The sequence below is a fragment of the Heptranchias perlo genome, chromosome 1 (genome assembly GCF_035084215.1).
Source record: "Heptranchias perlo isolate sHepPer1 chromosome 1, sHepPer1.hap1, whole genome shotgun sequence".
Classification (NCBI taxonomy): Eukaryota; Metazoa; Chordata; class Chondrichthyes; order Hexanchiformes; family Hexanchidae; genus Heptranchias; species Heptranchias perlo.
In genome coordinates, this window is record NC_090325.1 from 139,870,627 (window position 1) to 139,883,963 (window position 13,337).

The window sequence follows — 13,337 nt, forward strand, 5'->3', positions numbered from 1 at the left end:
ACTCTGCTTAATAAGTGTCGGATCTTGCTTACTTCTTAAGTCTGGATTTTAACATGGACCCAGGAAGAGGGGTGTTTGTGCATGGGAAACCTGGAAGTAAGGGTTTCCCCGCAGATCCCACTGAATTTAACGGTAGGATCTGTTTTAAAGTTTTTCGGTTTCCTGCCCGTTAGCTAGCTTGATTAACAGGCTAGCTATCTGGCAGACGGGAAAGCAGCCATGGAGCAGATGGAAGGTAAATCGCAATTTGGATTTGGGGGGGGGGGGGGGGGGGTGGTGGTGGGAAGGAAGGAACAGTCGGAGAAGGTCAGGGGAGGGGGAAGGAAGGAACAGTCGGAGATGGGAGATGGAGGGGGAGGAAGGAACAGTCGGAGAAGGTCTGGCGGGGGGCCTCGGGATATGTCGGAGGGAAGCGGGCAACGCTGGGGGCGGTTAGTCAGACATGGTCGGGGTGGGGGGGCGCGGTCCTTGGGCAACGGATGTCATCGGGGTGGGGGGGCAGCCAATCACGGGGGTCTGATCATGGTATGTAAATTGTTGCGCCTCAATGAAACACTCCTGCTCCTCTTGGCCCACAAGCAGTGCAATAAAGGAACTCACCTCATGATCCGGCCCTTCTCGCCTCATTTTCACTGTCGAGATTCACGAGCTCCAGGAAACCCGCGCTGGAGGCATTAAATTTAAAGGTCGGTGAAAATCAATTTAAAAATGGACCTAACTGCCTTCTCATAAGGATGTTAATTGCTGCGATATCTACCCACCCACCTGAACTAATTCGGGTCCTAACTGCGGCGAGTAGGATACTCACACGCGTCCAAATGCACCTCAGTTCAGTGGGCGTGTTGGAACCGGGTTGCGGTTGATCTCGAAAAATCAATTAGTTTAACTACCCATCCGCCCCAAACCCACCTGTTCTTGAAGATTAGAATTCCGCCTATTCCTTCTCACACCACATACCAGTACATGGTAGCCAACTCTAGGGCTTTCCAACTGCCAGTCTTGTATCTGCTGCATCATGTAGCTTGCTCATTGACTTTCTTTCCCTTGATGGAAGAGCCTTTCAAGGTCTTCAATATTGAATATTCCGCACGAGAACATAATAGTCAATCTCAATCCTATCCTCAAGTAACATCCACACAATGTTCACCTCCATAAAAATCACTCAGGAGCAGTATCCCTGGCCATTTTTTCCTTCCTAACGCAGGGTACTGAGGCTAATTTTACGATCACCTTCACTAGGATCAGCTAACTCAACAGAGACCAGAGATCAAATCTGGAACCTTCTGTGTGCGGATTTACCTAACTCAGTGGATAAACGCGCAGCCATCATTGGAACCTCACTGGCACATTTTACATTATTCCTCTTAGAATTTGGTCTCCATTAGTTGCCAGTGACTCAGTCCTTATAAAAGCCATTTATATATCCAAATCACATGTCAAAGGGCTACCTAACATTCAATACTTTGTTACCAGTCTTTCCAGCTGAGCTTCAGAATACTTTAAAGCCATCCTCAATTAAAACCTCATGCACCTGTGGCCTTATGCACCATGTTTTGCTGTGGGTTCTACACAATCATCATAGATTGACTTTCATAAAGTATGCCCTGATGATACTTTACTTATTGAAGGGCTCTTGTACCACCTTGATTATTTATTCCTTACAAGCCTAAATTTGGAATCACACTTCATAATTGAGATCTTCAGTCGAATCTATTCAAATGCAGCTTTAAATCTGTTTATTTTTTTTCCGATGAATCCACAATTTAAAGAAGCTCCATGTTAATATGGATTATTTACAATAAATGAGGCTGAAAAGGCTAATAATGAGCCTCATATTACAAAAGCTTGAAGAAAATATATATATTACAAAAGCCTCCTAGAAGTGTTGGAAAGATAGTTGCAAGTAATCAGTAGGCAAATTGTAAAATGTCCAGAATAACCACAAGTTAATTTTAAGACTAAAGTAAATGGTTAGGATCGGGGATGTCTGGAAAAGAATATAGCAATTTGGCTAAAAAATTATGTCAAGACCAAGCCAGGCCCTGCTCCTCTCCTCCCATTTGTACCACATTAAAATACATTCAAGACAAAAAAAATGTTCAATATCTCACTGCCATCAATAACCTTTGCTGTAAAGTAATAATTTTGGTTTTAAGAGTTTATCTTTTTACTAGATATATAAGTAATCTTGTTAGCTTGCATCACATCCTACATCAGCTGGTCAGCTAACTCATATTCAGAAATACCATTACAGAAGTGCATTTTAAATAAGATACAAAAGGAGAAATGCAAATTGGAAAGCAAATAGCATTACCATGAAGCACTCTATCCATTTATAGTGGCAAAAAGCAGTTGAAGCAGATTTTTAAGAAGTTAATTCAACTGCGCCATTATAAAAAAATGACCTGAGCTAGCCATCTCTGAACTGGCACTTCCATGAATTAGGAGAAAGGAATGCTGAATTTAGCAACAAATCTCAGTGTAAGCAACCTGGATTCTCATTCAAACCCATCTTCCTTTCATTGGAAGAAGGTCATTCATGCTCAACCAAACTACTTAACAGCAAGGGTCTAGAGGCACACCTCCCATTAACCAATAAAAAAAGAACAAAAATCACACCAAGGCCAATAAACAAGGGTTGCAGTCAAGTTGAAATGATAGTCTAAGCTGAAATTCTAACAGCAACCCTCTGGATTCAACATACACTTTCAATTAATATGGGATAGTTTCAGAGAATGCAAGAAATAAAATCTGGATTTTACAGTTAGCCCTTTTAAGGGAATTTGTTTGAGGAAGTTGAGAAAATATTTAGGATAGCAGTAGTGGTACTTTAAACAAGCTGGTTGCATCTTCAGTGATAAACAATAAGGAAACAGCATCTGTCCAAATATCGCACAGTGCATAAAATAATCAGATTGCAGGTGAGCAGCAATTACAATCATAATTCAAATGTATTAAATATGGTGGCTCTATAAGCGAGGTTATAGGAACAATACTTTTATAGTTACATTTGGTAGAATCATATTGTATTTTACATTGAAAATTAAAGCTTTATTATGCCTAGAAAAAAAAAGTAGAGATTTAATTTTGTGTGCGTGCTACTGGAGCAGACCAAATATTCTGGGCCATTGATTTCTTCATACCTATTAATCAGTGCTTCAGTGTACCTAGCTAATGGAGAAAATAAAACTGAAGTGAGGAACGGTAACATCAGCAATTAATACCCACTTTCTTCTTCCAGTCATGGGAATATCCCACCATAACTTGTTGCTCTAATTCAAGAATTGTGTTCCAAAAGCAACATTATTTCATTTGTCTCCATATCAGACAAAAATTATTTTAAAACATTTCTAAAAAAACTTATAAAGACTGTAGACAAATAGTTGGGGGGGGAGGTGCATATTCCAGTAAATAAAGATGCGGCAGGAGATGATATTATTAAGGCTATAGATCCAGAGCACAACACTGCTACTATTTTTAAATCTAAAATGCACAAGAAAAACTGGCTAACTAAACTAACCAATACCACTCAAATTGGACAAGGCAGTGTGATTGCATATGTACATGTCTGAAGATGTTTGAATTAGTTTATGTCTGCAACTAAAATCCTGCAATTTCACAGGACTTTATTTTATTATCTCTTCCCCACCACCTTTTCAGTGGTGGAAAAATAGGTTTGTTTAATAAGACAACAGCAAGTGTGTCAGTGTTGGTTCAGTGGTATTACTCTCATCTGAGTCAGAAGATTGTAGGTTCAAACCCCCACTCTAGGATTTGAGCACATAATTTAAACTGACAGTGCAGTACTGAGGGAGTACTGCACTGTTGAAGGTGCTGTGTTTTGGATGAGACGTTAAATAGAGGTCCCATCTGCTTGTTCAGACAGATGGAAAAGATCGTATGGCACTATTCAAAAAAGAGCAAGGGATTCTCTGTCCTAGCCAACATTTGTCCTTCAAAAAACCCCACCAAAAAAATAGATCATCTGGTTATTTACCTCATTGTGGTTTGTGGGACCTTGTTATGTGCAAATAGGTGACTACATTTGCCATTAAATAACAATGACTACTCTTCAAAAGTAATTCATTGACTGAAGCACTTTGAGATGTCCTGTAGATGTGAAAGGTGGTATGTAAATATAAGTTCTTTTTGTTCAAGGGCGTAGACAGATCAAAACCACCCCACTGCAGAAAAACCATAAATTTATCAAGAAAAAAATTAAACGTCATTGCTAAACCATAATTGAGCTCCTTAATCTGATTTAAGCAGTGTATATTCTGCTCAATTCAGACAGAATCCTAAGGTTTTAAAAAAAATCAAATATTTACACAATACACACTTAAAAGTGCAAGACAGCAGTATTGTACTTGTCCCATTGATTCAGATCAAGTTTGCCTCAACACATTAACCAGAAAGAACAGGATCCAAAAAGTTTTAGCATGTAGTGTATTTTCATTAAGCTGAAGGACAGGAGCACAAAAAAAATCAAGTCAAACTCAAATTCTTTTTTGGAAGCAAATGCTAGACATTTAAAAGAACACAGTATATAGACATATTGAGTGCATGACTTTTTAATTTTTTCCCATGTGCTGTACACAAACAAGTTTTTTTTTTAAAACTGAATCACAACGATGGAATGTTTGTAACATTCAAATAATGCATAAGTTGTCCCTCAAACATTAGCAGAAGCATTTAACATGGAATTTACAACAAAAAATGCCCAAGTTGATAAACTGACTTTCAGTTTTGTTGCACACTCAATGCAGAATCCTCAAACTTATCTTGTGGTAAACTCTAATTATTTTTTTATGGTTTTTGACAGAAGAGTACATCTGTTAAGGCCATGCTGTTACACATCATGCCAATGTCAGTGGTGGGGGAGAGGGAGGAGAAAGGAGTCACTTAGTCACTTATTCCATTCTTTGAACCACAACATAAAATACAACTTAAGCACAACAAAAAGGAGCAAAAGAGGGCTTACATTGATACACAACACATCCAAGCTTCAGCTATTCAAAATACTACCTTTAGCACCACTTTTTATTTAGTGTTTTGAACATATTCCCCCAAACAATTTCTATGGGCACTTAGTTTCCCAAACATTTGGCAACAGAGGCATTTGTTAATACATTAGTGAGATAAAATATAAATAGTTTTGTTGAGCATTTTTACAGACAAAATAATAATGTTAAATTTACAGACTAGTGCAGCACTTTGTTCTTTATCCCTTCTCAGGAAAGATCAGTTACTTATTGGTCCAAATAAAGTATTGCTAATCTACACACATTACTAACAATTTACATTAACTTTGTTTCTTCTCCTCCCACATCCCCACATGAAAAAAAATGTGCACGACAGCAATTAAACAGTTCTAAAACAGCAGCCACAAGATTAAAAGAGGCTATATTTATGTGAAGTGTAAATCAGCTCTCAATTTTCAATATTTTAGTGCACTTCAAAAGATTGACAAATTTTCTCCAATTATGCAATCTTAGCACAAATTAGAATTATGATAAATAGATGCAAACTAAGTACCTGAGTAGACTGCAGGAAGAACTAGCAAATCATACAATAAATCTAGCAAATTCAATAAATAGCGGCAGTATGACATTTATCTTAACGAAGGTGTACACGTACTTTCATTATGCCTCCTTTTGCTCAGCAGGATTATACCTGTGCCCGATTTAATTTAGGATACACTAAATAACTCAAGGATATTATTAATGTTTCATTTCTTTCAAACTTTTTTTCTTACATCAAAAATGACAGATTGCACAGTTAACAGAGTAGCACATAGCATGCATCATGGACTTTGGTTAAAACTGGGAATCTTAATAAAACAACCAGTTACCTATATTTGATGCCACTATTCTAAAAGACGTCAAAAAATTAAAGCACGATATATACTAGGCTGTCGATTCCCTCATGAATTTGCTTCAGAATTGCATAATACCATTACACCCTGGTGCAAAACAAGTGGCATTATTCTGGAGTTAGTATAGTAATAGCTAGTCAAAGTATTTGATGGATTGCCCGCATTAATGTGATGCAACTGTCAATGTAAGAAAATGACAACGCATTCACTACAGACGTCCAGCGATTTACCCTCCTTATTAAAATACGAGGATTTAATTGTAAAAGCCAGTTGGAGAGTATATATAGTTATAAAAAATAAAATGTAGCTGTGAATGAGGGCATAGGCAGTCATTTAATCTAAGGATCAGAAAGACGTCCATAAAGCTCAAAACCAAATGCTCCATTTACTTGTGAATGTCACCCAGACCCCCCCTGCTGATTTCTGCCATTTGCTCATTTGCAACCACATACTTGAGATAGATATATATATCTATCTGAACATATGATGTGAAAGCTCTCCATACAGAATGAATGCAGTTTGTGTTTAATATGCCAGAACGTTTTATTCCTAAATTCATGAGCAGCTAGCTACATACTCCATTATTTATATCTGCATATTCAGACGTGCAATCGTCTGCTTATTAGTTTTATGATAACATTATTTGACTTCTGTGAAGCTGGAACATACAGCGTTATGAAGGGTAGAGGGAATCCTTGGGTATAAAATTGCGCATATTCTTCCACATGTACAGTTTACTTAAATAAACTGGGGGCAGGAAGAGGCGCCAAATAAAAACAATCTTCAAACAAGCAACTCCCATCCTAAAGGGAAAATGAACTAGTTCTTTAACGCAGTAACTCATCCGTTTCCAGTTCTATCAATGAGATTTGTAGATCCAAAGATCAGCTGCTACTGCAAATAGCGATAAACTTTAAAGCAGTGATTTCCAGAATCAGCTACCACCACATGACCGTCTGAAGTCAACGCCAGACCTTGAGGGCCATACAGAGGATCAGCAGAAGTGTTAATATAAGAGAGGAATGACCCACTTCCATCAAACACCTGTTTAAAAATAGAAACAAACCAGAATTGAAACCAAAACTTAAGTCTGAAGATCAATTTCAGTTTTTCTTCTGTATATTCAAAGCTGCAGAAATATGTATGTAGTCAATGGGAAGAATTTTTTGAATGATATAGTTCAATCTCTTTACCAATCATTTATGTAGCATCAATCATTAGCTGAAAAGCAAACTTACAAAAAAAGTGTGAGATGTGTGTCTTTGTTATTAAAACTTTATTTATATTACCTGTATACGACTGTTTCCCCAATCAGCAACTATAATATTTCCATTGGAATCCACTGCCACTCCTGTTGGAGCATTAAACTGACCATTTCCTTCTCCGTTAGATCCAAATTTTAACACAAACTCGCCATCAGTGTTAAACACCTATGTGTAAAATGAGAGTACATTGCACATATTAAAAATGCACCATTAATCTTAGATACTTTTCAGCTAATGCTTAGTGTTCAATAAAATTATTTTGTTTTTAAAAACTGAAAGAGAGAGTAACCAAATTAAAATCCTGGATGGGCTTTATTTTTATACATGCACAAATCTTTAATTCATTGCACAGTGAACTCAACCCACTGAAAGCCAAATGCAATTTTAAACCATATTAAAAACAAAGACAATCATTTTGTTTCCTTGATTATTTCCCCCCCAAATAACATTAGTTTAACTATGTTACAAGTATAGCATTAATGCAGTTTAACAGTGTGCAACAAAGTTATTTTTGTTCCCAGTGGCATAGTTTTGCAATGTGCTGCTGCAGAGCAAGAATAGAAATTTCCTTTAATGCCAATATCAGTATTTAATTTTTCCTTAATGTCACCTAACAGTGCCAGCTCAAAAATCAGGCAACATATGATCAGAAGGACAGGATGCAGGACGATAGCATTAATCTATACTAGCATTAATCTATTGCAATCAGACCAAAATTAAACCTGACTTAAGGAGCTTATGGTCAGAGTAAACAGATCAAAACATCCAGGTCCTTCAATATTTGAACAGGGCAGTTAAGTCAAATATTTCAGATATTTTAGTTGAGCATTCTACACTGGAACGAATCCCTGGGACATTTGTCATATGCAAATTTAGAAGCCTAGTGATCCTGACCTCATTTTAAAAAATCTCTAAAGAATTCCGATCTGAAATGTTCAAGTTAGAGGAGATACATACAGAATATGAAATGGGGATGAGTTTATTTCACAAGTGACCACGGTGGATATTCTCCTGTTCCCTACTCTATATTGTTGATATAATGGGTGAGGGAAAGTTTGTTATTTAAGTTTTATAATTTTAAAAGTCAGTTAATGGTACAGGGCACTTTAATACTTCCTGCTGTAAGACACAAGCAGCTCCCTTTCAAGGCATAACTGGCTGAAATCTTGGAGGGAGTGAAGTATCAAGATTTACATGAGCCTTTAGTTCCCAAATACTAATGTTTTCATGAATAAGTCCTAGAGAGATATAGTACATTGCGCTACACAGGGCTAAACAAAATTGTTCTTGCGAATGAAACAGTGCTAAAAATGTGGTACTACCAGTGTATGACACTGTAAATGGCAGGTTTAGAGCTGTAAATCAGATATTTTTTTTTATTTGTTCATGGGATGTGGGTGTCGCTAGCGAGGACAGCATTTATTGCCCATCCCTAATTGCCCTTGAGAAGGTGGTGGTGAGCCGCCTTCTTGAACCGCTGCAGTCCGTGTGGTGAAGGTTCTCCCACAGTGCTGTTAGGAAGGGAGTTCCAAGATTTTGATCCAGCGACGATGAAGGAACGGCGATATATTTCCAAGTCGGGATGGTGTGTGACTTGGAGGGGAACATGCAGGTGGTGTTGTTCCCATGTACCTGCTGCTCTTGTCCTTCTAGGTGGTAGAGGTCGGGTTCGGGAGGTGCTGTCGAAGAAGCTTTGGCGAGTTGCTGCAGTGCATCCTGTGGATGGTACACACTGCCACCACTGTGCGCCGGTGGTGGAGGGAGTGAATGTTTAGGGTGGTGGATGGGGTGCCAATCAAGCGGGCTGCTTTGTCCTGGATGGTGTCGAGCTTCTTGAGTGTTGTTGGAGCTGCACTCATCCAAGTAAGTGGAGAGTATTCCATCATACTCCTGACTTGCACCTCGTAGATGGTGGAAAGGCTTTGGGGAGTCAGGAGGTGAGTCACTCGCTGCAGAATACCCAGCCTCTGACCTGCTCTCGTAGCCACAGTATTTATATGGCTGGTCCAGTTAAGTTTCTGGTCAATGGTGACCCCCAGGATGTTGATGGTGGGGGATTCGGCAATGGTAATGCCGTTGAATGTCAAGGGGAGGTGGTTAGACTCTCTCTTGCTGGAGATGGTCATTGCCTGGCACTTGTCTGGCACGAATGTTACTTGCCACTCATGAGCCCAAGCCTGGATGTTGTCCAGGTCTTGCTGCATGCGAGCTCGGACTGCTTCATTATTTGAGGGGTTGCGAATGGAACTGAACACTGTGCAATCATCAGCGAACATCCCCATTTCTGACCTCATGATGGAGGGAAGGTCATTGATGAAGCAGCTGAAAATGGTTGGGCCTAGGACACTGCCCTGAGGAACTCCTGCAGCAATGCCCTGGGGCTGAGATGATTGGCCTCCAACAACTACTACCATCTTCCTTTGTGCTTGGTATGACTCCAGCCACTGGAGAGTTTTCCCCCTGATTCCCATTGACTTCAATTTTACTAGGGCTCCTTGGTGCCACACTTGGTCAACTGCTGCCTTGATGTCAAGGGCCGTCACTCTTACCTCACCTCTGGAATTCAGCTCTTTTGTCCTTGTTTGGACCAAGGCTGTAATGAGATCTGGAGCCGAGTGGTCCTGGTGGAACCCAAACTGAGCATCGGTGAGCAGGTTATTGGTGAGTAAGTGCCGCTTGATAGCACTGTTGACGACACCTTCCATCACTTTGCTGATGATTGAGAGTAGACTGATGGGGCGGTAATTGGCCAGATTGGATTTGTCCTGCTTTTTGTGGACAGGACATACCTGGGCAATTTTCCACATTGACGGGCAGATGCCAGTGTTGTAGCTGTACTGGAACAGCTTGGCTAGAGGCGCAGCTAGTTCTGGAGCACAAGTCTTCAGCACTACAGCTGGGATGTTGTCGGGGCCCATTGCCTTTGCTGTATCCAGTACACTCAGCCGTTTCTTGATATCACTTGGGAGTGAATCAAATTGGCTGAAGACTGGCGTCTGTGATGGTGAGGATATCGGGAGGAGGCCGAGATGGATCATCCACTCGGCACTTCTGGCTGAAGATGGTTGCAAACGCTTCAGCCTTGTCTTTTGCACTCACGTGCTGGACTCTGCCATCATTGAGGATGGGGAGGTTTGCACAGCCTCCTCCTCCCGTTAGTTGTTTAACTGTCCACCACCATTCACGACTGGACTTGGCAGGACTGCAGAGCTTTGATCTGATCCGTTGGTTGTGGAATCGCTAAGATCTGTCTATGGCATGTTGCTTCCGCTGTTTAGCATGCATGTAGTCCGGAGTTGTAGCTTCACCAGGTTGGCACCTCATTTTTTAGGTACGCCTGGTGCTGCTCCTGGCATGCTCTTCTACACTCCTCATTGAACCAGGGTTGATCCCCTGGCTTGTTGGTAATGGTAGAGTGAGGAATATGCCAGGCCATGAGGTTACAGATTGTCCTGGAATACAATTCTGCTGCTGCTGATGGCCCGCAGCACCTCATGGATGCCCAGTTTTGAGCTGCTAGATCTGTTCTGAATCTATCCCATTTAGCACGGTGGTAGTGCCACACAAACATGTTGGATGGTGTCCTCAGTGCGAAGACGGGACTTCGTCTCCACGAGGACTGTGCGGTGGTCACTCCTACCAATATTGTTATGGACAGATGCATTTGCGACAGGTAGATTGGTGAGGACGAGGTCAAGTAAGTTTTTCCCTCGTGTATATAGTATTTTAATCATGCTACTGTATGATACAATCTCATCTCACTCTGGATTGTGATAATGCCATATTATAGATACATCAAAGTCAATTATTGAAGATACTATTTAAATGTAACCTCACACAATTGATAGAGGTGTCCAAAATCAAGAGGGGTCTAGACAGAGTAGATAGAGAGAAACTCTTCCCATTGGCAGAAGGGTCAAGAACCAGAGGACACAGATTTAAGATGATTGTCAAAAGAGCCAAAGACGACATGAGGAAAAACTTTTTTACCCAGCGAGTGGTTGTGATCTGGAATGCACTGCCTGAAAGGGTGGTGGAGGCAGATTCAATTCTGGCTTTCAAAAGGGAATTGGATAAGTATTTGAAGGGAAAAAATTTGCAGGGCTACAGGGAAAGAGCAGGGCAGTGGGACTAACTGGATTTCTCTTGCAGAGAGCCGGGATGGGCTCGACGGGCCAAATGGCCTCCTTCTGCGCTGGAACCATTCTATGATTCTAATAATGATACATCACCTGTTAAAAGACAAGTACAGTGGCATTATCCCCAATTATTAAACTGAAAAAATGCAGCATATCTAAGGGACACAAAACAAGTCAGTGGAACCAGTGCCCTAAATCTAAAATGGCTCAAAATCAAGCTGGAAGAATAGAGATGGGGCTAGGTGCGGCAATGACTTCGCACACGGTCCTTTCAACTTTGGGACCTAAGTTTCAATCCAGCCCACAATGGTGGAATAAAATGCTCCCCCTTCTCTGTTGACTACAAGAATCAAAAGTATAGTAAGTGAGGATAGTCCTAATCCTTTCCTGGTATCTATGGATGCATAGTACTACAATGCCCATAATTCAGCACAAGTTGGCAATTTTACAGCCTGTAAGGACAGTTAGTATGAGAAATAGAATTTTAAAAACTGTAGTAGAAGTGCTCTGAAGTTGGGGTTAAGGTATGTTGCCAGTAAGTGACCACAGTGGCAAAAGATAGCAATGATATCCATCACCTCAATGAGCACAAAAATTCACAGGTCAATTTAGATCTTTGTGAATAATCCACCACAGCCAATTGAGGCCACTTTGGGTTTCCATTTCAGATAGGTGCTCACTCTTGTACCTAATGAAGTCTTCACTTTGCCAAGAAGCTCGATAGGAGAGAAAAGCATGTTGCATTTGCTCATTCTTAATGCAAGTTACGTATCACAGATTACCAACATGGAAAACTTTCTCTACCTTAACAGAATGGTTATGAAAATCAGTAACAATGATTTCATTATTGTTGTTGACTGCTGCAAAATGAGGACCTGGAAGAGAAAGGCAGAAAATTAGCAATATAGTCAATATGTTTTTAAGAATAATTTTTTAAAAAACATTGAACAATGTGTTTGGACTCTGAACACAAAATGTATTCTAACACCTTAACCACATGGTGCATTTTTTGAAACACTGGCTTGGGTAGGTATAAGAAAACCTATAATAACCAGATGAAAAACAAATTATTTTAGTACTAGTAACGTTGTATTCTATAAAATCTACATAGGAGGAACCAAAGCTGCATTTCCAACAATTTGCATTTTAACAAATTTAATTACAAAATAAAAAGCTCCTGATTTCTTTTAGAAAGGAATTAAAATCTTTTCCTGTTACTAAATCAAAAGAAAAGATTTAAGAGTTGCTGAAACTTGGAATGCTTTGTTACAGGGAGCAGTTGAGGCAAAGATCGTTACATTTTTTAAAGAGAAAGTGGATAAATATTTGAAAAAAATACAGCACTAAGGGGAGAAAGCAAAGGATTGGGATTAGTTTTTGATTGTCCTGGCAAAGAGCTGGTACAGACACAATGGGCCGAATAGCTTTGTTCTGTGATGTAAATTTTTACGGTTCTTTTAAGGCCTGGAAACTGTCAATTAGTAACCAAGGTCCATCTACTCTAATTAATGGGAATATAGCAGTACAAATTAGTTGATAGAGAAAGAGCAAGTAGCACTTCAAGTGAGGTCCAAATGCCAGCAACTTTTAACTTCAGCTTTTGACAGTGTAATTGTTATGGATTGGTATGGTTTCTGCCTGACCCCTTTCTCTTTTACATTTCATGAAACTTTTTAAGCTCATTCATTATTGAACAGGCCATTTAGCATCACTATGAATGTAGCTTCTGATCCTGGAAACAGAAACCCTGTCAGAGCTCTGCAGAATAGATGTGGCCTGTGCCAATAGGGCAACTGCAACATCAAAGAAGTTGAAGAATTCCAAATATGAGGTGTATATTTTTAAATGGGTCACATCGGTGAAAGATCTAGTGTAGCATTTAGTTTATCAGCACTTCATAGATGAGGCTTGTATGGAATGGCCAAAAAGACTTGTGTGGAATGTCAAAAAATGATTGGCAAGTGTGGACATGGTACTTTTGTGACAGAAATACTGGCAATATCATAAGCATCAAAAAATTACCAAATGTCAAAATTCACTTGACCTGAAGAATATTAG

General features: G+C 39.8%; 1 protein-coding gene across 4 annotated transcripts in view; it reads right to left on the bottom strand.

The window, feature by feature from the left end:
* Window positions 1-5,022: 5,022 nt before the first annotated feature.
* The window catches only part of trim2a (tripartite motif containing 2a), a 176,061-nt gene continuing 167,746 nt past the window's right edge, over window positions 5,023-13,337 (bottom strand). For all 4 annotated transcript variants that reach the window (XM_067991851.1, XM_067991836.1, XM_067991860.1 and 1 more), the window contains exons 10-12: window positions 12,084-12,154; window positions 7,165-7,305; window positions 5,023-6,919 (exon numbers count right to left, since the gene is read on the bottom strand). In XM_067991851.1, the coding sequence (XP_067847952.1) occupies window positions 6,767-6,919; window positions 7,165-7,305; window positions 12,084-12,154 (365 nt within the window). In that variant the 3' untranslated portion in view covers window positions 5,023-6,766. The remainder of the gene's footprint in view (window positions 6,920-7,164; window positions 7,306-12,083; window positions 12,155-13,337) is intronic.